The sequence below is a fragment of the Centroberyx affinis genome, unplaced genomic scaffold (assembly GCF_046629955.1).
Source record: "Centroberyx affinis isolate AG114_WGS23_722 - 3 ecotype Tasmania unplaced genomic scaffold, CSIRO-AGI_Caff_v1 ptg001185l_1, whole genome shotgun sequence".
Taxonomy (NCBI): domain Eukaryota; kingdom Metazoa; phylum Chordata; class Actinopteri; order Beryciformes; family Berycidae; genus Centroberyx; species Centroberyx affinis.
Window position 1 is genome coordinate 39,672 of NW_027279711.1, and position 22,929 is coordinate 62,600.

At 43.9% G+C, this 22,929-nt stretch overlaps 1 protein-coding gene across 2 annotated transcripts in view; it reads right to left on the reverse strand.

Annotated features, from left to right (window-relative positions):
- Positions 1-8,864: 8,864 nt before the first annotated feature.
- The window catches only part of sema6cb (semaphorin 6Cb), an 80,392-nt gene continuing 66,327 nt past the window's right edge, over positions 8,865-22,929 (reverse strand). For both annotated transcript variants that reach the window (XM_071524354.1, XM_071524353.1), the window contains one exon: positions 8,865-13,126. In XM_071524354.1, coding sequence (XP_071380455.1) covers positions 11,802-13,126 — 1,325 coding nt within the window. In that variant the 3' untranslated portion in view covers positions 8,865-11,801. The remainder of the gene's footprint in view (positions 13,127-22,929) is intronic.

The following is a 22,929-nucleotide window of genomic DNA, read 5'->3' on the forward strand; positions in this document are numbered from 1 at the left end:
GAGGTGAATAAGCAGGATTCACCGGGTCAGAATATTTAAGAGTGAGAGCATCTGGTCCTAATATTTTATGGACTCTATTTGCACAAGCTATGAGTCTCTTTCACTGTCATGTCAATGTTATGTGAAAAAAAACCCTCATAACTGAGAAAAAAATCTCTTCTCCTCCTGGGCTTATAAAACCTTTTGAAAAACCCATTGGATAATGTAAAAAAAATGCTTTGTCATCAAGCTAAAAATATTTTTTCTTAGTTTCTTAAAAGTTGACGTTTTGGAGATACAAGATTTTCACCCGACAGCGACAATATCCTGAATGGCAAATTTTGTATTTTTGCAGAAAGTCACATGTTGTCGCTTTCCCCTCATGGTTTAGATCTCACGTTGTAATTTTTATGTAACTGTGTACATTTTGTACATGATGATGTTATAGATGTAAGACTTTAGATAACACTTTAAACTGTCAAACAATATTTGGGTTTTGAACAGATGACGATTAGGTATTTTGAAAACATTAAAGCTCCCATATCATTCAGTTTTCATGATTTTGTTTTCAAATCTTCTATGGCTCAGGATCAGGAGAATGTTCTTTATGATGTTTTGCAAATAAATGTAGTTTAGTTAAAAGTAGAATTGCATGTTAAATTGAATATAATGTGAAGACTAAATCGTCACAATACTGGACCCTGATTGGCCGACAGCAGCGGCTCCTCTGATTCAACTGAGGTAAACCTGCTGACTGGAGGCTTTCCAGTTCAAATGCTGCAAGCTGGCCTGATTGGACGGATTTCAGTATTTTATTTAGTGAGGGAGCCAATCGGGACCAAGTCCAGCTGTGATGCGTTCCTGGAGTTTGTCTTAAACTGCCTATAGAAAAGGGTGAATTTATTTAAAATGCAATAACTTTAAATTTAACCACTCAAACAAAATCAAATATTAACAATATCTACTGTATATTAAACATCTTGGATCATATATGTGCATAAAGGAAAATATGAATTCCTACAACAGTGCCGCTTTAATTGTGCAGAGATGATAGTTCCTCAGGATTATTAAAGCACCATTGTATGTGCTAAATGAAAAGTCTCACTTCATACAGAGGAACATGATCATTTATGCTATTTCGATCCCTAATACATCATAATATCTAGTGAGGTGAGTGCAAGACATCCAACCTCGGAGAATAAACATGATGAGACCCTCTGTAGACATTTTACCACCCTCCTCCTCTGCAACGTGGACACACACTTCACACAGGCGGTGCTTCAAAGCCTCACAGAGTTAATTAGAAAAAGGACTTGAGGAAAGTTCTGCCGGCTTCTTCACCCTGTCTTCGCAATCCGTTCTGACAGGGAGCGAGCCCGCTGCCGACTTTTAAGTGAAAACTTCCTTTACTGTCAACTTCAGCAAGATGTTTCTGTCGCAAAACGAGATGAAAGCCGTGCTGGAGTGTTAAACAAGCTCAAATTAATACCCGCCTTAATGAGGGACTTCCTCAGATCCTTTAAATCGAGTCTTGGGGGCAAAGCAGAAATGCAGCCTTTGCATCCGCTCCGAAGAAGGAGCAGCGCATTGATGTCGCCCACCAAAGGCTTCTGTCCCTCAATTAAAGGATAATTCAATTTTTTCCCCCTCAAGAAAAAAAACAGGAATTGTCCTTTACCCAGGATGCCATGTTGGTTGAGAATGAGCTGACAATCAGTAGAGAAACACTGATGTGAGCCATAAAATCAAATGTGTCAACACTGGAAACCTCGTTTATTCACAACCATTATCCTGCAGCGTTGTGCTAAAGGGGCGTTAAATAATCTATTACCTTTATTGACCATGATTGGATTTGCAACAACATCAGTCGAACTTTCCTCCTCCTACGCACGTCTGTGGCACCGACTGTGTCAGAAGTGACCAACAAGAAATTCACATGTTCACAGCAGAGAGCAGTCAGCCAGCTAATTAGAGCAACAGAGAGCCAACAGGAACGTCTAGTGCAGAGCAAATATATCACCAAGATAAACACTGGAATAATAATAATAATACTGCTTTGTCGTTTGCTTTTGTTTGGGCTTCAGAACAAGGATTTTTAGCCTTTGAAGCTGAAGTGTGTTGTGATGTCGGTCGCTTGTAGCACCGTCCTCCATCGCTGAAGAGTCCAATGAGAAGAGAGATTTATTTCCAAAACAGTGAGTGTTGAAAACCAGAAATCTCAGAAACTGACCAACAGTATGAATTGAACTGAATCGAATTGATTTGAATTGAATCCCCCTCTACGGTGGCCCTGAGGGTCAAAACACAACAACATTTCAGAAAACACAACATTTCACAAAATACATTTCAGAAAACACAACAACATTTCACAAAACACAAATATTGTTGTGTTTTGTTGTGTTTTGTGAAATGTCGTTGTATTTTGACCCTCAGGGCCACCGTACCACACATATATTGTGGTCATTTTGTGCTATATGGGGCAGTAAAAACCCTTACTAATCACCTCTTTCGTGATGATGTCAAAAAAGGACATTTGAACAGATTTGGGACACTCTTTTGAGATTTATCACACTCTACTGTGTATTGTACTCTCTATTCCCCCTCCACAGGGAGGTCAGAGGTCACGGTCAGAGCTGGCAGGAATTCACCGGACATTTACAGGACGGACACTAGGAGTCATGGGGTTCGAACCTGCGACCTTCTGGGTACAAAGCGGCGTCTCTAACCACCAGCAGACCCTGCAGCCTCATATTATCTGTTGATTACAACTTAAAGAGCAACTAAACCCCAAACCCAAATCTGGGTAAAGCCTGACATTTAAAGGTAAAAAGCATGCTGCTGAATTTGCCAACTGCTATTGGCTGATCTCACCTGGCACCAAAGATCAGCCAATAGCAGATGGCCATTTCACAGCATGCTTTTTACCTTTAAATGTCAGGCTTTACACAGATCTGGGCTAGTATTTTTTCTCTTTTCATGCCAACAGCAACAGATACACATGAGCTGGTAGTTACACAGCAAAAATGTAAAGTCATTTAATCCAGTAGAAACACTTAAAATCTTATATTTCCCTAAAACAAGTGAGAAAAACAGTCAGTTGTTTACAACTGAATCACAAATTTAATCAATTTAATCACATTTCAAGTATTAAGTTACTCTTTACTCTACTTTTACCCGATGTTGGCATTAAATTTAATCAATTTAATCACATTTCAAGTATTAAGTTACTCTTTACTCTACTTTTACCCTGTGTTGGCATTATTTGGATGTGTGTGGCAGGTATAGGTACCCCCAATTATATCGATAATAATAATAATTGAATGATAATAACAAAGCCCTTCTCTTAAAGCTACAAAGTGCTGTAACACTCATATTCCACACTGAGCCTATGCAGGAGGTAACTAACTGTGTTCCTGAAGGTGCCAACATAAATACATGTCACAGTAAAATAAAAACTACTGTAACTTCACAATAAATAAGAGACTGTGAACATGCATCTGTGTTTATTCTGGGTGCAGCCGGTGTAGCCGGCGTGTCGGCTGGCCGGCGGGCGGGCGGGCGGTGGCGGCAGGTAGCGGCACACCGGGGGCGGCGGCTCAGTTTCAGGCCGCTGACAGTGATGAATGAGGGAAAGTGAACGGCGGCTTTGGAAAAACCCGTGAAACGCTGACGGAGGGACGGAGCGTGACTCCGGGTAAAAGGGACAAGGAGCGGGACACGTGTTCCGCAACCGGGATCAATGTTTTCCCAAACATCTGCCTGGTTTTTTTTTTTTTTTATGAGGGAGTAAAATAAAAAAAATAAAAAAAACTCCCGGCAACTTGTCAGCGACGGTGATTATTTCACTGACAGGTCTGGACGGTGAAATATGGCGCGCGCCGCTCCCCGGCCCCGCTCAGCCTTCTCCGCCGCAGACATAATGAATTGTGATGCCAGCTGTCAGCGTGCCGTCGCCGGGCCGCGGACGAGGGGGACGGGAAGGCGTTTTGAGGCGAATACCGCCAGCCCGGCGTAGATGTGTTTTTTTTGGGAGGGCCGGAGGGGCTGCGGAGGGGGATGGGGGGGGGGGCACAGAGGGAGGTGGGAGGTGCAGGCGGGTCACGGCGGAATAGCTGACAACACATAAACCCATTTAAAGGGGAGAAAAATCCATGGTTTCTGGAGTCACCGGTCAGACAGATTAAGGGAGGTAGGGGACCGTGTACTGTAATTGGAAAATGTTTTTTCTCTGTCAATCACACCATGCTGTTTTCTTAGCCTGGTTCCTTTTTTTTTTTTTTTTTTCTCGGCTCCTTTTTTACTCGGACATCAAAAGTGCAGACAAGGTGAAAGCAAATCATTGGATTTGAGATCAGATCGGTTTCTTTGGAGAACTTACCGGGGGTTGGGGGGGGGGGGATTCGACCACATTAATTCTCACTACATAAAACTAAACACAGAAACAAAGAGGTAAAAATGTCAGCAGGTCTATCTTGAATCAGTAAATCAGTCGTGGCTCCGGGCGAGACACCGGCTTGTTGGAAAATGTTGTAACTTTCTGTTGTGCATAAAGATTTTAGGTGGAGATTAAAGTCACAATGAAATGAGAAATAACTTTTTTTCACCCTGAGAGCTAATTCTTCATATCATAATGTACATCTATTCAACAATAAATAAATTACTACATTTGTATTTTCTTGCATTTTTATATCAAAATCCCATTACTTTTTCTTCCTGGAAAACTGTGTTTTTTTTTAAACAGCCTGTGGTTGTTTGTGTTTTTTTCTGGAAAGTTTGCATGCTGCCGATGCAACTTGTTAATGAGTGTACCAGAAAAAATAAGTGGATATATGCTGAGTATACACCTGAACTCATTAGAAGTCAGTATACAGAAACGTCCCGGTAGAATTAGTGAGTATACAGCCTCGACTAAACTACTGTTCACCCCAAAAACCCTGTTTCTTTTTCCTAAGACAACATGGCTGCGTCCCGGTGGCTGGAATTTGTTTCATTTTGAAGAAACCAGAAATTTGTGACAGTTTAAGAATATGTGCAAAGCATTTCTGAACACTTTTGAACACTTTTCCCTCCCCACATTAGGAGAGAGGAAAAGTTTAAATATGGTTAATTCTCTATGTACTTAAAGGTCCCATATCCTCCACTGTCCAGTGTTTTATTTTGTGTCTTGAGGTCCATTCAAAGCTGTGTGTGTGGTGTTATGTACCAAAAACACTCTCAATCCATTCCTACACGTTTTCCATCCATTTTCCAGCATCTCTCTGAGCCTTACCAAGAACAGGCTGTTTCTGTCACTGTGTCTTTAAGGCTCATTAATATTAACGACCCCTCTGTTCCGATTGGCTAACCGTTTCAAGAGTGAAACGTGAGACTCCGCGGCCTGGCAGCTACAGGTAGGGAAAACTCTCCGGTTAATAAACAATGACAACCGCTCAACCGCTTTGAAAAAAACACTTTGTTAGTCTATTATTTCTTACAAAAATGATAATGAGCGAACCTTTGTGACGTCACAAAGGTACGGAAGTCCAAACGGCTCGTTTAGAGGCTCGCTTTTCTAATATGGATTGTGTGGATTTAGTTGGCAACCCTGTGTTTTGATACTTTCACTCCTTTATCATCACAGAGGCAAGGGGAGTCCTGCTTTACACCATATGGGACCTTTAATACTCTCTGTACTAGGAGGCAATATTGTTTGCAGTGAATTAGTACTGGCTGTAAAACTTAGAATAAAAATAAAAAGTGGAAAAAAATAAGTTGAAGATTGGGCTTGTTTTCATCAGCAGCAGCCATGTGTGTGTGTGTGTGTGAGCGGGAGCAGGCGGGGCAGACGGGAATCACATCGCCTCTGTGTGACCCGGGCCATCGACCCGCGTTTTGCTGGAATCCACTAATTATGCCGCGGCTAATCGCCGTCCATTATCCAGCCTGGTTTCAATCCCCCGTCCGCAACAAACACCTCTACTCGCCCCCCGATACACAGCAACAACACACACACACACACCCACACACACCCACACACACCCACACACATCATGATTATCTAATAGACTGCGGGGAGGATAATTGCATAAACTAATCGATACCACCTCATTAGGAGAACTGTTTGGGCTGAAAGGTCAATCTCACCACCCATCAGAACCCTTTCACTGTATACATTAAAAGGAAAACATCATTTCACTCAAACGGCAAAATAGGTTTATCCAATAGCAGCTCAATGAGGCTGCATTTACAGCAGGACGACAAATCAGACCGGGGGACGTTACGGTAAAGATCCGCTGACTTACTTCCTTGAAACGGCAGTAAAGCCGCTCTGATGACTCTGTTCCTTACTGCGGGACGTCCTGCACAGCAGAAAGCATCCTGCACCTGACCTGCACTGGTGCTGGAGTCACCGCTGTAGAGAATTCTGCCGAAAAGACAATATGAATATACGTATATATGAATATGAATTTTTCCCCAACAACTGCTAGTAAGGTGGAGCAACATTTCAAAGCAAAGTTTCACCGGTTTACTCCCTTGGAATGAGTTAAACTGCTTTCATGATTCTGAGTTTCTTACTGTTAAAGTTTCTTAGTGTATTTTATTATACCCAGGGTGGACTGATGGTTAGAGAGATCATCCTGGAACCAAAAAGTCACAGGTTTGATCCACTCAACAGTAGAGCTGAACAATTAATAAGAAAAAAAAAAATCAAAATTGCAATATGAACTTGAATCAAATTAATTGATTAAGAGAGAGGGGCGTCCAAACTGGATTTCTAAACCAGGTGTTTCAGAGCTGCAGGTAATCTTTGGTCCATGAATCAAGTACAATATTGGTGAAAACCTTTCATCAGACTCAAACTCAGTAGATCCTGCACACTGACATCTATTCTTTTTTTTTTTTTTAACAAAATCACTTTTGTTTAAAGACTTTTTAAAGTTCTAGAAAAAATTATGGAAAGAAAAACTTTAAATCGCAATTACAATATTCTGTCAAATACATTCGATTTAGATTTTTGTCAGTCATTTTGTCAGTATCATTCAGCCCAACACAACACCCGATGTGTCCCATCAACAGACACAAATCCTGTAGAAATGTCTCTCAGCAACACACTGAACCTCCTACCTGCTCACTCACTGTAAGGCTGCGTTCACACCAGGAATGTTAAAGAGTGATTTGTTCAGAATTTGGAGTGTTTATTTTGGTTCAGTTCGTTTGGTCAGGTGAGAACAATGCCATTCGTAAATGGCTGAAAATGCGAGTCTCAGTCCTCTCCCAGTTTACCAAAAAACTACTTGTGAGTCATGTGACTTTTGTTTCCAGCCCCAGTTCGCTGTTAACTGGGGCTCGCAGTGTGTGAACCTAGACGAACCAAATGTAAAACTGCACCAAAGTGAACTTTTCAACTGTGGTTTGGACCAAAGAAAACAAACCGTAGCTGTGATCGCGCCCTTCATTGATTGCACAACGTCCATCTCAAAGTTTAAAGCTGCGCTCTCTGTTCTCATATTCTTGATAAGTTTATTCTCCCTGAGACAATTTGGGAAGATCGTTCTCCACAAGGACGCGAGTATCGACTTCGAATAGAATTAGTTATTCAGCTCCTGTCTCACGCCGACTCCCTCCTTCCTTTTGAAAAACAAAATGATCTTAGAAGGGAAAAGGGCCTATATACTTGTCTTCACACAACACATGGTCGGTATGAATATGAACTCTGTATTTTTACATTTACATGCATTACGGAGTTCTAGTAGTTTTAAGAGTTCAGTTTTTCCTCATTAATATGCAAATACATGCAGCAAGGTGCTCCAAATATGGGAAACTGCGGTGAAAGTATGAAATTTATATCATGCATTGTTCTTGAGTTATTGTGTTCACTGTAATGTTTTACACACAGAAAGAGAGACAGAGACAGACAGAGAGAGACATACAGAGAGACAGAGAGAGAGACAGGACAAGAGAGACAGACAGAGAGATGGAGAGAGAAATAGATGGAGAGAGGGGGAGGGAGAGAGATGCATACAGAGAGACAAATGGGGAGAGCGCGAGAGACAGACAGACAGAGAGGAAGAGACAGAGAGAGTGAGACAGACAGAGAGAAAGAGACAGATGGAGAGACATACAGAAAGAGGCAGAGAGAGGGAGAGAGACAGGACGAGAGAGACAGACAGAGAGAGATGAGAGAGAGACAGAGAGAGAGATGAGAGGAAGAGACAGAGAGAGGAAGAGACAGAGATGGCGAGAGTGAGAGACAGACAGAGAGAGACATACAGAAAGAGACAGAGACGGAGAGAGAGAGAGAGGACGAGAGACAGACAGAGGGAGAGATGGAGAGATAGATGGAGAGAGACAGACAGAGAGAAAGAGGGAGTGACAGAGATGCATAGAGAGAGACAGACAGAGAGAGCGAGATGAGAGAGTGAGACAGACAGAGAGAAAGAGAGAGACGGAGCAAGACAGATGGAAAGAGAGCCGAGGGAGAGAGATAGACGAGAGAGACAGAGAGGAAGAGACAGAGAGATGGAGAGTGGGAGACAGAGAGAGAGACAGACGGAGAGAGACATACAGAGAGACAGATGGAGAGAGAGAGACAGGACGAGAGACAGACAGAGAGAGATGGAGAGATAGACGGAGAGAGACAGACAGAGAGCGAGAGACAGACAGATGGAGAAAGAGATGGAGAGTGAGACAGACAGAGAAAGAAAGAGAGACAGAGAGAGAGACAGATGGAAAGAGCCGAGGGAGAGAGACAGACGAGAGAGACAGAGAGAAAGAGACAAAGACAGACAGAACCACGATGGCATAATGTCCCACTACCATGTACCAGGTGGGACATTATAACATGGGTTATAATTCACCTCCGCACCTCATCCTGAACGACACATTAACCAGAGAGACACTTGCTTTGTATTTTCATTTATTCCTAGTATAAGAGACATACAATGGTATTTCTGTGAGACCAAATTCATAGTAGTTCAAGAGGCGTAGCCCGGAAATCAAACAAAAACAACATAATACTGAATCAATGAGACCCCGCCCCCGATAGAATGTATTTACACTCTGTGCAAGTTCAGAGAAATCAAATACTGATATAGCTATTAGAGACCGTTCCCTTTCCCATACAATCTGTTGCCAGCTGATAGAAAATATACTTCAACTCACCAAACACTGTAGCTGCCACAATTCCTCTTATGAGACATTATGGTCACAACCTTCAATCAAGTTTGGTGTTTTTTTTTCCATTGCTCAAGAGGCCATTTAATGCTCTACTGCATGTAATAGCCAAATTAACCCATTTCCTTCCAAAACCTGTGTCTAATGTGTGGTGGGCCATGTGAGTGTGAATAGTAAACTTTGCATTGGGTCAGATGAGATCTGGGAAATATGAATCAATAAATACCACTTTCAGATACAGTAAATTGCGTAGTGTTGTTTTCAGAGAATTGATCACGATTCCAGTCAACCATGGCCAAAATGACTTTGCCGAAAAAGTGCAGCAGCGGAGAGTGTTGAAGGCGTGATATCTGTGAGGCCGAGCCGAGCGGCTTCCCCGTCCCCCGAGGAAAATCCTCAGCAGATGTTGGGCGACCCGGCGGCCCGGGAACCCGCTCCACAAACGCTCCCAAATATTGATCCGAGGACAATCTCAGCTCGTCGGATCAGAGAGTTCATTGCACTTCTCCGTGTTTCCACACATTTCCTAAACAGAAAATTCATTATCTCCGCTTCTGTTTGTTTATTCGCTACCTATATTGTTGAGGTTGACCCCCGGTGATATGTCAAAAATCTACAGCGGTAACCATTGCAGAAGTCCGCCTTCATGCCTTTATCCTGCATCTATTCTTTCTTGGATATTATACTGTAAAACCAAATGAGTATATTAACACAAAACTAATGTCTGTCAACCTCATTTCTTCTGAACGACGGCTGAAAAGAGATTTACTCCTTGATATTTCTGAATAATTCCTCTTGGGATTACAGCAAAAATGCCACATATTTGCTCGTTCAGCATGCAGTGAAAAGCGACTTCCACAATGGCTACATCTGCAGGGGGAGAAGTTAAGAGGAACTGTGCTCAGTGAGCAAAGAGATGCTAACGCTACTGCTAAAAGAAAAAGATTACAATGGCAATCGGCAAAAGTGAAACCCAGTGGAAACTGACATAAGGAGGCAGCAGTCTGCAGTCTCAGGCTGTGGAACTTACTTTGCCCCCTTCTTCCCAAAACACCCTGCAGGCTCACACTTCAGGGATGTGAAAAAAAAAAAATTCAATACAAATACAAATGAAGGGTTTCATTCCAAAACGCTATATATCCATTTTGGAAAGAAAAAAAAAATTACCTGATATTAAATATTTAAAAAAGGAGGATAACATTGTCTAAAATGTTACTGCTTTGTAAGTAGAAGGCTCAAGATAACTAATAATTTTCTACTATTCAATAGTGAGTTTTACAATCATGCCGGCAATCATTTTGTCAGAATAGGTGACACATTTTTAAATGGCAAATATCTCATTTTGGAATGAAACTCTCCAAATACACAATAGATATGACACATACGGACGACCATATAAAATGAAACATCTACAATATAGCATAGTAGCCATCTTAGCTCCTTGCATTTACCCCTATCCCCATATCACACACTATTATTAAATAAGGCACACATTTACACATACAGTTAAAATTTGGCTAGTAATTATTCCTTTATTTACAACCAATAGCCACAAAGTTAATAATTATAATAACTGCAGTCCATTCTATGTTATGTTCATTCTCCCAGATGGCATGGCATGTTTGTCTTGTCCTCTTTGGGTCCAAAATATCTGAAAGTACTGAAAGTACTATTTCCATTTGAGAGGATGTAGAGGCCACTCAAGTTGTGGAGCACCAATCTGACAGCAACAATCTAAAAGGAACTTTAACAGACCCTACTTCGTCATTTAAGCTCTCACCTGACATCTGCGACAGGTTAGCGGACAGGAAAATTAGTCCAGAAAAGAAAAGAGAAAAGACTAGTATAGCTGCTTTGTTGAAGGGTTTCCTTTCTCGTCTGAGTGTTATCAAATTTGGTTCAAATTTTTTTTGCCAATTGACAATGAATTCTGTTCCTGGAGTGCATGATTTGGTATTCCTAAGACATGAGCTGTCCACATACCAAGAGTGCTGCGGCCTGTGTTTCCTATGGGGATCATTTGATATGCCCAAAGATGAGTAGAGTATAGTAAGGCAAAGACATAACTACTTTTAGGGGGATTTGCTGACTTTTCACCACAGGTTACATGTACTGCATATGTATATGTATACATATACGGTGTGGATATAAACACACATATATATACACACACATGCATAATATAAACACATTCGAGGGTGGGGTGGGTCGGGACTGGTTACCAACACTACATCAGAAAAGGTAAGCAAAAGCAAGAGTCTAACTTGTAAGCATTGCGGGAGCCTCCGGCTTTTAAGTCTTGATGACTGATGTGTAAAGTTTTTCAACATCAACGCTTCCAAAAACTAAGTTGCATCGTAAATCCACACTGAGGACATTGGCAGCCTAATATAAGGTGGTGGCGTCACGCCACCCAAGTCAGCGGTTCTATAAGCAAGTAGCTGAGCAATACCAATATGGTACAAAGATATTCGTTGGACAAAAAAGGAGGGAAAAAACAAGTTTGGTTGAGGCTTTGTCCACAGTGACAATGGCTGCCACGCGATCCGTTGTGTTTTCTGGCGAAGGTCTGAAACCTCTAACCCTCTGCATTTCTTCAAGGGAAGTTCCTTTAAGAGGATAGGACGAGGGCGATTCCCTCTCTAGTCCAGTAGTCCACCTCCGTTCCCTCAGTAGTTGAACTTTCCCTGTGGGTTGACCGGGGATGTGGCAGGTATGAACAGGGGCTTGGGAGGGACATCGGGCTTGAGAGAGGAGGTTCGGCGGACGATAGCGCCCCGGTGGAGGACCTCCTGCTGCTCGCTGTTGTAGCTGTGCTGGCGTGTCAGGTACCCGTTGGGGATGAGGGGGTAGTGGACCTCACAGGCGCTGCCGGTGGAGTTCATCCGGGCCAGGAGAGGCGGAGGTTGGTGGGGCCCGCCGTTCCGCTGGCTGAAGCTGTGCTGCCGAGGGATCATCCCCCCCCCTCCTCCTCCACCGGCTCCTCCGTTGGGCATCTTGGTGGCTGCAGCTATCAGCGAGTGCCTCTGGGAGGAGTGCCTCCTCTCCAGGGTGGACTGGTGATGCGGCGGGATGTCCGGAGGAACATCCATGCGTCGGGTGAGGCTGTCTCGGGGTAAAGTGGATGAGCTGTAGTAGGGGGCTGACTCCGTCTCTGGGATCTGAGGCTGGATGCGGTTGGCAAAGGCTAGCTGGCCTCCACCACCACTGGCCATCAGACCAGATGGGCTCATGAGCTGAGAGTTCTTGCTGCCATTTGCCTCGTGGATGTGCTTCAACAGCTCATCCAGCGAGGTGACCTCCATCACCTTCTGTGAGTAACAGGGGTAGGGCTGCTGGGATAACACACGTTCAACATTGTGGATCTTGCGTTCCTCCGGATGTAGCGGACCTCCGACCAGTGGCTGCCCATTGGACAGGCCGTGGGAGTAGGGGAAGACCTGCTGGTGAAGCAGGGCTGAGCTGGGCCTGGAGCTCATGTTGTGGGACTTGGGCTCCTTGGCATTGTTGCAGTTCTGGTTCTTCTCCCACTGGTTCTTGAAGGCCTTCATGCTCTTGATGGGCAGTTCTGGGGTAGAGTCAGGTGTAGGCAGACCAGAGAGCTCTGAGGAATGGTGGAGGTGGTGTGGGTGAACCAGGTCTCCCATGGTAACTCCATGATGGCCGTTTCTCCTTGGTGGATGATGCTCCTTGCTGTTTGGGAAGAAAGAGTTGTAGATCTTTGGAGAGGACACCTCCAGTTTGTCGTCTTTGCTTTGGCTGTCCAGCAGGCCATTGAGCTTGGCTAGGCTGCGGAGGGACAGGGCGTGAGGGATGGGGGCCTCAGGATCCTTGGCCAGTCTCTTGGTCTTGTGGCCCGTGTGGTTACAATAGCAAGAGACTAGGAAGCCAGAGAGGAAAGCGCCCAGGACGAAGGCCACCAAAACACAGGCAATGAGGAGGGTGTAGTGGACACTGTGGTTGGTCTTCTCCACCTCTGGAGGCCGCCTCACACCTTCAGGAGACACAAAAGACAGCAAAAAAGAAAAGTACTTCAGCAAAATGGCTTGACTGATTGAGTCAGAGGGAAAAACACACATTTTCAAGAGCTAATATAGGTCAAGTAGCAGCTGGGATGGACAGGTTGTGTTTACAGGGGCTTCACTATGTGGGAAACAGCATGGGCAAGGTGTTTGAACTAAGCTCTTGGCCTCCTTCCCTTCCACTCTTAATAGATCAATAAAGCCTTTCTTGCCAGGACCTGTGCTTTCCTCTAAGATGGGGAAAGAGTGGCAGAGGGCAAGAGCTCCCTAGTCAGTGAGAAATCAACTCTGAAATGAGTTGGGGCTTCAAATATTGATAGGCGCACACCAGCAGGAGCCTGATGTCATTTTCACAGACTGTGCTTTCCAATGCGTGGATCAGGGGCGAATGCACCTGGTATGATGAACGAGCCAAAAATAACAGGTCTACCCAATAGCTCACCGAGTGCAGCGCCTTTGCCAACGCAGACTCAAATGAGGTTGTCAACTTCTTTCAAACGGAGGCTTAGGAGACGGCAGTGCACCAAAAACACAAGGTTACTTTGCTGAAGTAAATCTACCATGTAAATGTCCTTGGGTGATGTGACCCTAACACTGTGTTTGCCTAATGGCGTGAAAGGCAGGAACGATAAGAGGAGTGAAACCTGCCACCTCTCGTAATCAGAGCTCATTTGCAAGAGGCTTCTGCCATCTGTGGTGTCAGGCCCCTTTCTCGCCCCTTAATGACAGCCTCTGTGAAACTGATTAGTCTGCGGAGGGGGACGGCCAAGCTGCACTATGGAGGGAAAAAAAATGCAGGTGTCTCAAACAAGCTAAATTCAACGGCTAATGAAAGCTTCGTTTAGGCATCATAATGGAAAATGATGGTGCCCAAATCAGGCTTAATGGTAGTTTATGAGATGTTCAGGATGATGGTGATGATGATTGGGGGATGAGTATAGGGGAGATCAGTTCAATAATTAGGTCTGCGTTAGAGTGGGTTTCAATCTTTTCTCTGAAATTACTAATTGTCTTGGCCCAGACTTGACAGAGTGAAGGCACTTTAGTCCAAAGCAAATTTATTCTTATGAAGAAATTCCTGATTATAAGGTTTAGCCTCTGACAGAGATGTAAATAACATCAAGACTTTTCATGAAGGAGCCATTGAATGGGAAGTCATTCGTCCAAAAGTGAAGAAATTCTACAACTCGACATCTCTAAATGACTTAATTTTAGTGGAATGAAAAGTGTGAATAGAATCGATAAACATCTACTCCTGAGACAGTGAGGCCTGAGTGAATTTTGCAAAAGGTAATTGTGTGTGTGAGCAAACAGGCTTTGTTTAACAATCCAGATTCTTCTCCAGTGTGTCCGTGTGTATGTGACTGGAGACAAATATTAATGGATAATACAGAGGTGGAAATTTTGATCACAAAGACTCAGGTTTGAGTAAAATCTCATCACAAATCCACGCAAGACAAAAGCACAAATGAGTGAAATCTAAACTCGTCAGACCAAGGATAAAGTCTCAAAGGCACCTGACACCGTGCAAACTACAAGATGCACGATGGAGAAAGACAACTCATTCGCCTCTTGTCACGATTAAAGCTTTCCTTTGACAGCATCTTATTACAAAAGAGTAAGGAGATATGGCAAAATTAGAATCAAACAAGGTTTATCTCTTTAGTCTTGATGGATCTGCATGCACACAGATTCTGGCTCACTGTTTTTAAAATGAGTTTTACTATGTAGGTCATGAAGTTACTGTGGAACTTGTTCAATTCTTTTTGCTCTTCATTGTCTGGCGGAAGACTTTTGAGCAGATGTGCTCTTAGAGGCTTATTATCTCATCCTCATGCATCACTACTTTCATTCGTGAGGGGTGCTTTGCTATCATTTCCCTTAAGAGAGATAAAATAGTTAATACTATGGTACACTATAATCTAACTGGGAATAACATTTTGAATGGAGCTTCAAATTAAAAATCCTCAACTTTTAGCCATTTCTTCCTTATGATTGCCTCGGCTTATGGCCACATTAAAAACTCATAAATCATAATTGCAATCCCAGTGGGAGAGGCAATCAAAAGTGATTCCGCAGTAAGCCGGATAATACCTCTTCTTTTAATCTTCAACAATCCATGTATTTTTGTTTTTTGGCTTCATATTACGCAGGCTGCCAGTCAGCTCCACCGCGGCGGTGTGGCTCCAGGTGTTCGGCACCAACTGATCGCAGCGGGCCGAGGCAGCCTGGTGGCAGCTGCATGCAGCTTTTATGACGAAGATGCCCCCTTCTCTGTGTGGCTTCACCCCACTGTCACCCCCGTTGCTCCCAGCTACCTGTGACTCATCCACTCCCCCTGGACCGTCCCCCCCCCCCCACCCCTCCCGCCCCTTCACCCCCCCTCACTGTGGGTCCAGGCTTATTGAAGGGTTCCTCCTGGTTGAGGGGTATGAGTCAAGCGCCGTGGTAGGGGGTGAAATGCACAGGGGAGGTAAACAAATCCGGAACCCGCGAACGACCTGTCACAACATGTTTCACGAGCGGACCGGATGACTCAATCACTGCGTACGCGGGACATATGGTGCGGCGGTCACAGTGAAATTAATACCCTGTGAATCATAAGGACGGACTGGCAAGAAGCTAGGTGGCGCACAGGAGGCGCATCCAAAGCGGGCCAAGTGTACACACCGACTTGGCTTTCATCGCACCGCTTCTACGGCGTCTTGAAATTATAAACTCAACCGGGGTTGAACCGGGACTCGGCACCGAGGCAAATATTTAATCCGAATTTAGAAGTCTGTTCATGGGGGGCCATCGGCGCCTGAGGTACACGCGATAATTAAAGCTGCTTTACAGTCGCTTCGCAACTTCTTCTTCAATGTTTACATAGTTTGAGTCGATTTCAGTGTTCCTCTTACGTTGTCACACTATATTTCTGTGTCAACTCGACATGGTCTCGGCTCAGCGAAGGCTTAATATAGAGATACCCAAGTCTGCCAAAAGGTAAAAAGACAGATGGGCTGCGTGAGTGGAGGCGAGGGAGGGAAGGGGAGAGGGATGGTGACAGCGAGGGAGACGAGGGAGATGAAGGGATAAAATTCAACCTTGGTGACAAACTGGCAATGAAGAGGGGAGTGAATGAGCGAGGACTCAAAGATCCGAGAGATAGGGGAGCAAGAGCAAAGGAAGAGAATGAGGATGAAAGCCAGAGAGCAAGGAAAAAAAAAAAAAAAAAAAAAAATGACAGGAAAGGCGGGAGATTGAGAGAGAGAGAGAGAGAGAGAGAGAGAGAGAGAGAGAGAGAGCAGGAGAATGTGCAAGGAGCAGATTGTAAGGAGGAGGATGGGGAGTTGGGGGGAGAGAGAGAGAGAGACAGACAGACGAGTCGGGGTGAGTGACAGACCGTCACTCTGCTGGGTTTTGAAGCCTGGCACTCTGCAGCAGCTGTGTTATGGTAGGAGAACAACCCCGCTCGCCTCGCGCTCCTCCACAGCACCGTAGGAAGAGAAACACTCTGTGATTGCATCCATATTGTTAAAAATAGATAGCGCGGTAGGTTATGTAAGGCGGGCGAAAGCTTTACACGGCGTCGCCTATGCCGCATCTTACTAATTGGAGGTGGTTTTTGCATGGGGGAAAATAACGCAAGGAGTGTCTGGCTGTTGTTATGTGTGAAGTGTTTTGTTTTTTTTTCTTTCCTGCAGGTGATGAAGTTGAGTCTGAAAACAAATTACAATGGGAGTGACAACTTCTGTTAAGCACTCGGCTGCTGTCTTCGCAAGCTCTCACAGACATCTTAAATTGACTTCATTAACAATACAGCACCCATAAGCTTTTCTATGACACCAATTAATCTTGAGACTTTGAAGTTTCATATTTGCTCAATTGTAAAAGGAATTTTCTTTTCCATTTCTTGCGGGACATGAAAGCATCAGAACGATACAAAATTGGAATTTAAAACATTGCCAGGCAGGGAATGGTCACATTTCTTCTCACAAAACACGTTCAAGGTCAGATTTAATACAAAATAATTTGAATAGGAGGGACAACTTTCTCTTTTGCACATAACTTTTCCATCGTAACAGGCTTTTCTCAAGGGTACGTTTAAGTGCTTTGTAACCTGGAGAACAACTTGTGTTCTATTTTTGTGCGACAAGTGAAGACGTTCCAAAATAGCCCTAATTAGTTTCTGCTTCTCCAAGCTTAGGAGCGTGTGTAATTGTTCCGTTAATGGCTACTCCATCCCAATGAGAAGGCAACGAGACAAAATGGCCCCAGGCTTCGTAGGCGAGCATTACCCCCCACTAATGCCAGAGATTTATTTCTTCCACAGTAAAAAATAACAATTTAAAACCTGAAAGACTCCCAGAGGTTCAAGATTGGGAAATAATGAACTATTTTCTTTTTCAAATCTGGCTGAAAAACAGAGCAGCTTTGCCCTGTTGCTGTGAGCTTTAGTAATTTGACAGTTTTAATACCTGATGTCTGTGCACTGACAGACATGGTTAGCAAACAGAGCGTTATTGTGTGCGTGAACACACACACACACACACACACACGAGTGTATGTGCGTGTGGCTGTGTGTGCGCAGAGTTCTGGGTGTTGAGTGAGTGAATTCAATCATGTACACTTGTTATTACGAATTTGCATAATATTCCACCTCAGTGCACAGCCAATTGGATGCAGTTTAATATATGCACATGAGGTAAGATGATATGCCGTAATGTAACGGATCTATTCCAATTGAAAAGTAGTGGTAATGAGCACTGCATTTCATTCCAGGTGTGTTGATGCATATAGAGCATAGATTTCATTACAGTTTTGATTGAATACTGGTAAATTAAGCGTGCTGCAGCATCTGGCAACCAGACCCACAGTATTTATAAGTCATCTTTGAATAACTACACCTGTGCTTTGAAAGAAAAAGTTAAGTTTCCAAATATATTCCACAGCATGGTACAAACACAGTTTGTTTTACACACTCATACAACAGTTAGGTTGACATGGCATCTGATAAACTTATCACAAGCTATCAAACCAGGCAGAGCACATGCATTGTGTGATACCCTTTTGCATGCAGTTGCATCAGAAACTAAAAAAAAAACAGAGCAGCTGTTTATTTGCCATTTAGTGGCTGGTAAAGCAAAACGGTTCCAATGCCAACTTCCAACTGTTGTTGTGATAACATATCTGTGAGGGGAAGGCGGCACTGGAAGAACCTCGGCTTTACCAACCAACTTAAAGAGACAGTCCACACCAAAGTCAAGGTTTTCTCTGAAGTAATTATGTTACAAATCATTTTTATAGTGATCTAGCTTGATAACTAATAATGATGAAGAACCTGCACTTACGAAACCCACTTCCTAATATATAACATATACCATTTAGTGGACGCTTTTATCCAAAGTGCCGCACAGTACCATGAGTGCATTAATTTTTCGCCAATTATCTTGGATTTTAGCATAAAGCTTCAAAACAAAATCCACATTGTGTCAAACAGCTATTATGAATGTCTTTGGAGTGAACTGTTGCTTTAAGACCGAGCATGGAGAAACTGCTTGCAGGCCACTGAAACACCTGAGCGCAGTTTCCGCCATAGGCTCTAAAACTGGAGAGACGGATCATAAAAAGGAGGGTGAGAGGGTTCAGCGAGAGGAGAGAGAATTCAACAAAGGAGGCAGGTACAGCTAAAGGGTTAGTCCAACTGAAAAACAAAGAAATACAGGCAGGTAAAAGTGAGAAATACTCCCCAGAGGTCAAGGAGACAGATTAAAGGGTAAGGGGTTAGGGGCTAGGAGCCAGGACAACTGCATGGGCGGATTGGATCACTGTGGGCCCCGCGGATCACTGTGACTCTCACAACTGACCGCCTGTGTCAAACGTCGACACTGAACCGAGGTGTAACAGCCATCATGGAATAAAAAGCCATTAAAATTGCCAGTTATGGAAAGTGAAGTATTCTGTGTGTGTAATGCCTTTTAGGGGGGGTTTTACAGCGTGCACTGCAGACTGTGTTTTTGTAGTAAAACATGATGTCACTCATAATTGCCGTAAAGTGTTGGTGAGCTAGAGGGAAAAATGCCCTCGTTTTGCGTGACCTTTAATAAGTGCCATTACAGCATGCGTATGACTAAGGCAGTCAAAATTGGCAGTTACATTTTAAAAGCTGAGCCAAATGTGTGAGCGCATCATGACTTTACGTGACATATCTATTATGGAAGAATGGCCAGCTCTCTCAAAATGAATGAGCCGAATGAAACGTCACAATGAACATCTTGTGGATGTGCAGCCTCACCTAACCCCTAACATAACTCCAATAAAGTTCTAAAATGTCTTGAATATGTGCAGCTTCACGAGCTGAGATATCTACTCTTTGAAAAAGTGACACCTACTCTCACAATTATTGCTGACATGAGAGTAAAACAGTTTTTGGAAGAATGTGGAAGTGTTGGCAATTTCACTAACATTGCTGAGGAATGACTCGTGCTTTTTTCAACTAGTGAGTGATGAATTTCAAGTAACCACATTTTTTCTAAAAATTGATATTGATGTGGAATGAAACCCTTCAAATGTAGCTACGGGGGAGAAGATAATGTGGCGATGGGCAGAGGGGACACACAAGCCGAGCTGTATCAATGCCTAGATAGGAAATGATGCAGACGGTGTCTGTTGCCATGGTCTTCAGAAGTATAAATAACTCTTTAGAAAACTAGCTGGCATCGATGTCCCCCCTAGGACGCCAACCCTTCTTCATGGAAAGGTTCAGCCCGAGTTCACTCTCTGCTCCTCCTATAGTGTTTTAATGAGTTTCAGAACGGCGGCTTCACTTGATTCTATTATCGAGCCGTCTCCCTGTGCTTGTCAGCTAAATTAGCTAGCCGGGGCTTTTTGGTCCAACCCACACTGGTTCATCTGAATGTGCCGAAGAGTCAGAGAAAAGGTCATCTCACAATGGAGGGCAGAGAGAGGGAGAGAAAACAAACCAGAGAGGTCTAGCGCCGGTGTCTTGTGCAACACGGTTCTGCTCACACACGGATCTGTGTGTTTTCACACAATGGAGCGGTGGGCGTATTCCCCTGCCAGGAGCAGCACTAGTGAAACCTGACTGCTGGCATTTTTCTAAATAGCAGGAGGTCAACAGGTTCCTGCCCCTGCCTTTTAGTCTGCCCCAGTGTTTACATAATGTAATGCAGCTTCCACATCTGAGCGAATATTTCACCTTACATTTTTTATCTCTGTAGGCCTGTGCTACATAAAACAAACACAGATGTGGCTGGGTTTAACAGGGCTTATGTGTTAAATGAGTGACTGTCTTTGTATCTTTTACTTACAGCACAGCTTATAGCATTTGTTGACATTTATAAAGCAGCCTTACAGATACAACCTGGAAATTATTTGACCATCTAAATGTGGGTTCTATTCATGTGTTTTCCAATGTGTTTCAGGTATCTCTCTTTTTTCATGAACAGCTGTCATATTTTCAGCCATCATTTGCATACAGCCCACTGTCAGATGGACCTCCAGCTGTGCTTGCCAGGACATTATGTGATGTAACTGCAAAACCTCTGTGGGAGGCGCAGACAGACGGAGAGACGGAGAGATGGAGACAGTTGGAGAGAGAGAGTGAGACGGAGAGAGGATGCCCTCCTTGAACTGTGATGCCGTTGCTTCCAAAACGGCTCCTCTCCTGCCTTATCAACCCAGCCGCCCGGCTCCTGATTGAACCGGCAACACCACCGACTCTGGCCGAAATAGATTGCGTTGCTGTTTCTATTACATCCTACAACCCCCTCTCCCCTCCCACCCTCCCACCCTCCTCCCCCCCGGTTGTCCGACTCGCTGCCCCGGGCCCCTGCTGGTTATTTATTTGTTATGGGCTTTTCTCATTTGAGCCTGAGTGGCTCATCATTGCAGCCAGAGACTCTGTCTGCGTGAATGGAAGCCTCTCTCACAAGCTGAGGATTTATGGACTCCTGACATGGTGCCAGCGGAAGCCGGCGAAGAGGAGAGGAGAGGGCACAAAATGCTTCACGCCACCCTCTCCTCTCTGAGTCACATCCCCCCCTCATATCTTTATTCCTCTACTTGCAGGAATATGCTCTTGTCTTCAAGAGGGAAAAAAACAAAAACACAAAAAAAGAAAACGTTCTACCTCTCTCCTCATCTCTTGTTTCTTTTCCTGGCACTTCCCTATCATACGTGATCATTTGAGACTTGCATGAATATTTTGTGGGCGCTGCGGCTCTGAGGCTTGCATTCCCTACTCTTGGTTGCTTGTAACGTTATTCTATAAAAGGAGCAGCAATGTCTAAAATGCAAGACATGACAAGAGAGACACGTCTCCAGATCTAACTGAATATTCAAGGCACTGCTTGGAGTTTCCTAGAGAGTTTCTAAGGGTTAAAGAGACTGTGCTGCAGCTGCAAGGTCACAGGTTTAATCCCAGCAACAGTGTTTGCATCCTGTTGAAGTTTTCATAATTAAGACCCTGAACCTCTACGGGCTCACTCAATGTTAGCTGTATTGGATAATAACATTAGCGGAGTGACTAAAATGTAAATAATAAATGTAAATGGTCGCATAGAAAGTGTGTGAGGGAGGGAGGGAGGGAGAGAGAGAGAGAGAGAGAGCGAGAGAGAGAGAGAGAGAGAGAGAGAGAGCGAGAGGTGGTTTGTGATTTGAAAGTTATAAGGGCGTTGGAGAACGGAAAGGGAATTTGTGCACGCTGACAAGCTAAATAAAAGATGAGGTGAGGGCATGAGGGAGCAGTTTTGTTTGGACTTGGATGCTCAATTTGATTTGAGGAGTTAATTTGATCCGATGCAGCATCTATTAAATCTTCTTAATTCACGGCTGCTTTGCTAAGCACATCTAGATATACGGCTGAAAGTAAGCGAACAGCAACATCCTCCTCTAGCAGTCTCTCTGGAAACGTTCTGCCTCTTGTCCTGTCCATATATCTCTCTGTGTAGTGAATATGTATGCAGTGGCCAGCGATCATATCAAACACTTACCATGCAGAGCTTTAAGTCAGTGGAACCCTTAAGTCAAGCTGCCTAGGAAATTACCAATCATGTCACATCATGCTGGATACTAATGAGGTGTATGGGTAAAAACCGATTAGCAATGCTCGCTGGCTTTTACTAGGAAATTGCTACAACTAGAGAGTTAAGTGTTAGTGAGCTACTGTGATATTTCACCCTGGAAGTACATCTACACAAATTAGCATGCACGCCTCCCACTGAGTTCGTGAACAGTCAACCTCCAACATGAGCTGCCCTTGCCGTTTCTTACCACTGCTATTATCTCCTCGACCGGGGGGAGTCGAGCCATGAGGCACGGAGGGCCGAGAGTCTGGAGGTTTTGGCTCCAACCAAAGACTACAGCAGGTGATTTAACTGCTTAGCACACCTTGAGCCAGACAGGAGGGACTAATCTGTGAAATCACCTGGTGTAGTCTTTGGTTGGAATGAAGACCAGCAGACTCTCGGCCCTCCATGGCTCATGGTTTGACTCTCCTGTCCTAGACTATTAGGTATACACTACCAGTCAAAAGTTTGGACACGCCACATTTTTCTTTATTTTTACTATTTTTCACATTTTAGAATAATAGTAAAGACATCAAAACTATGAAATAACACAAATGGAATTATGCAGCGACCAAAAAAGTGTTAAACAAATCAAAACTATCTTATATTTTAGATTCTTTAAAGTAGTCGCCCTTTGCCTTGATGGAAAGACAAAGGCTTTGGAAAGAAATTCATACATAGGATCAACTTCACTATTCATATTT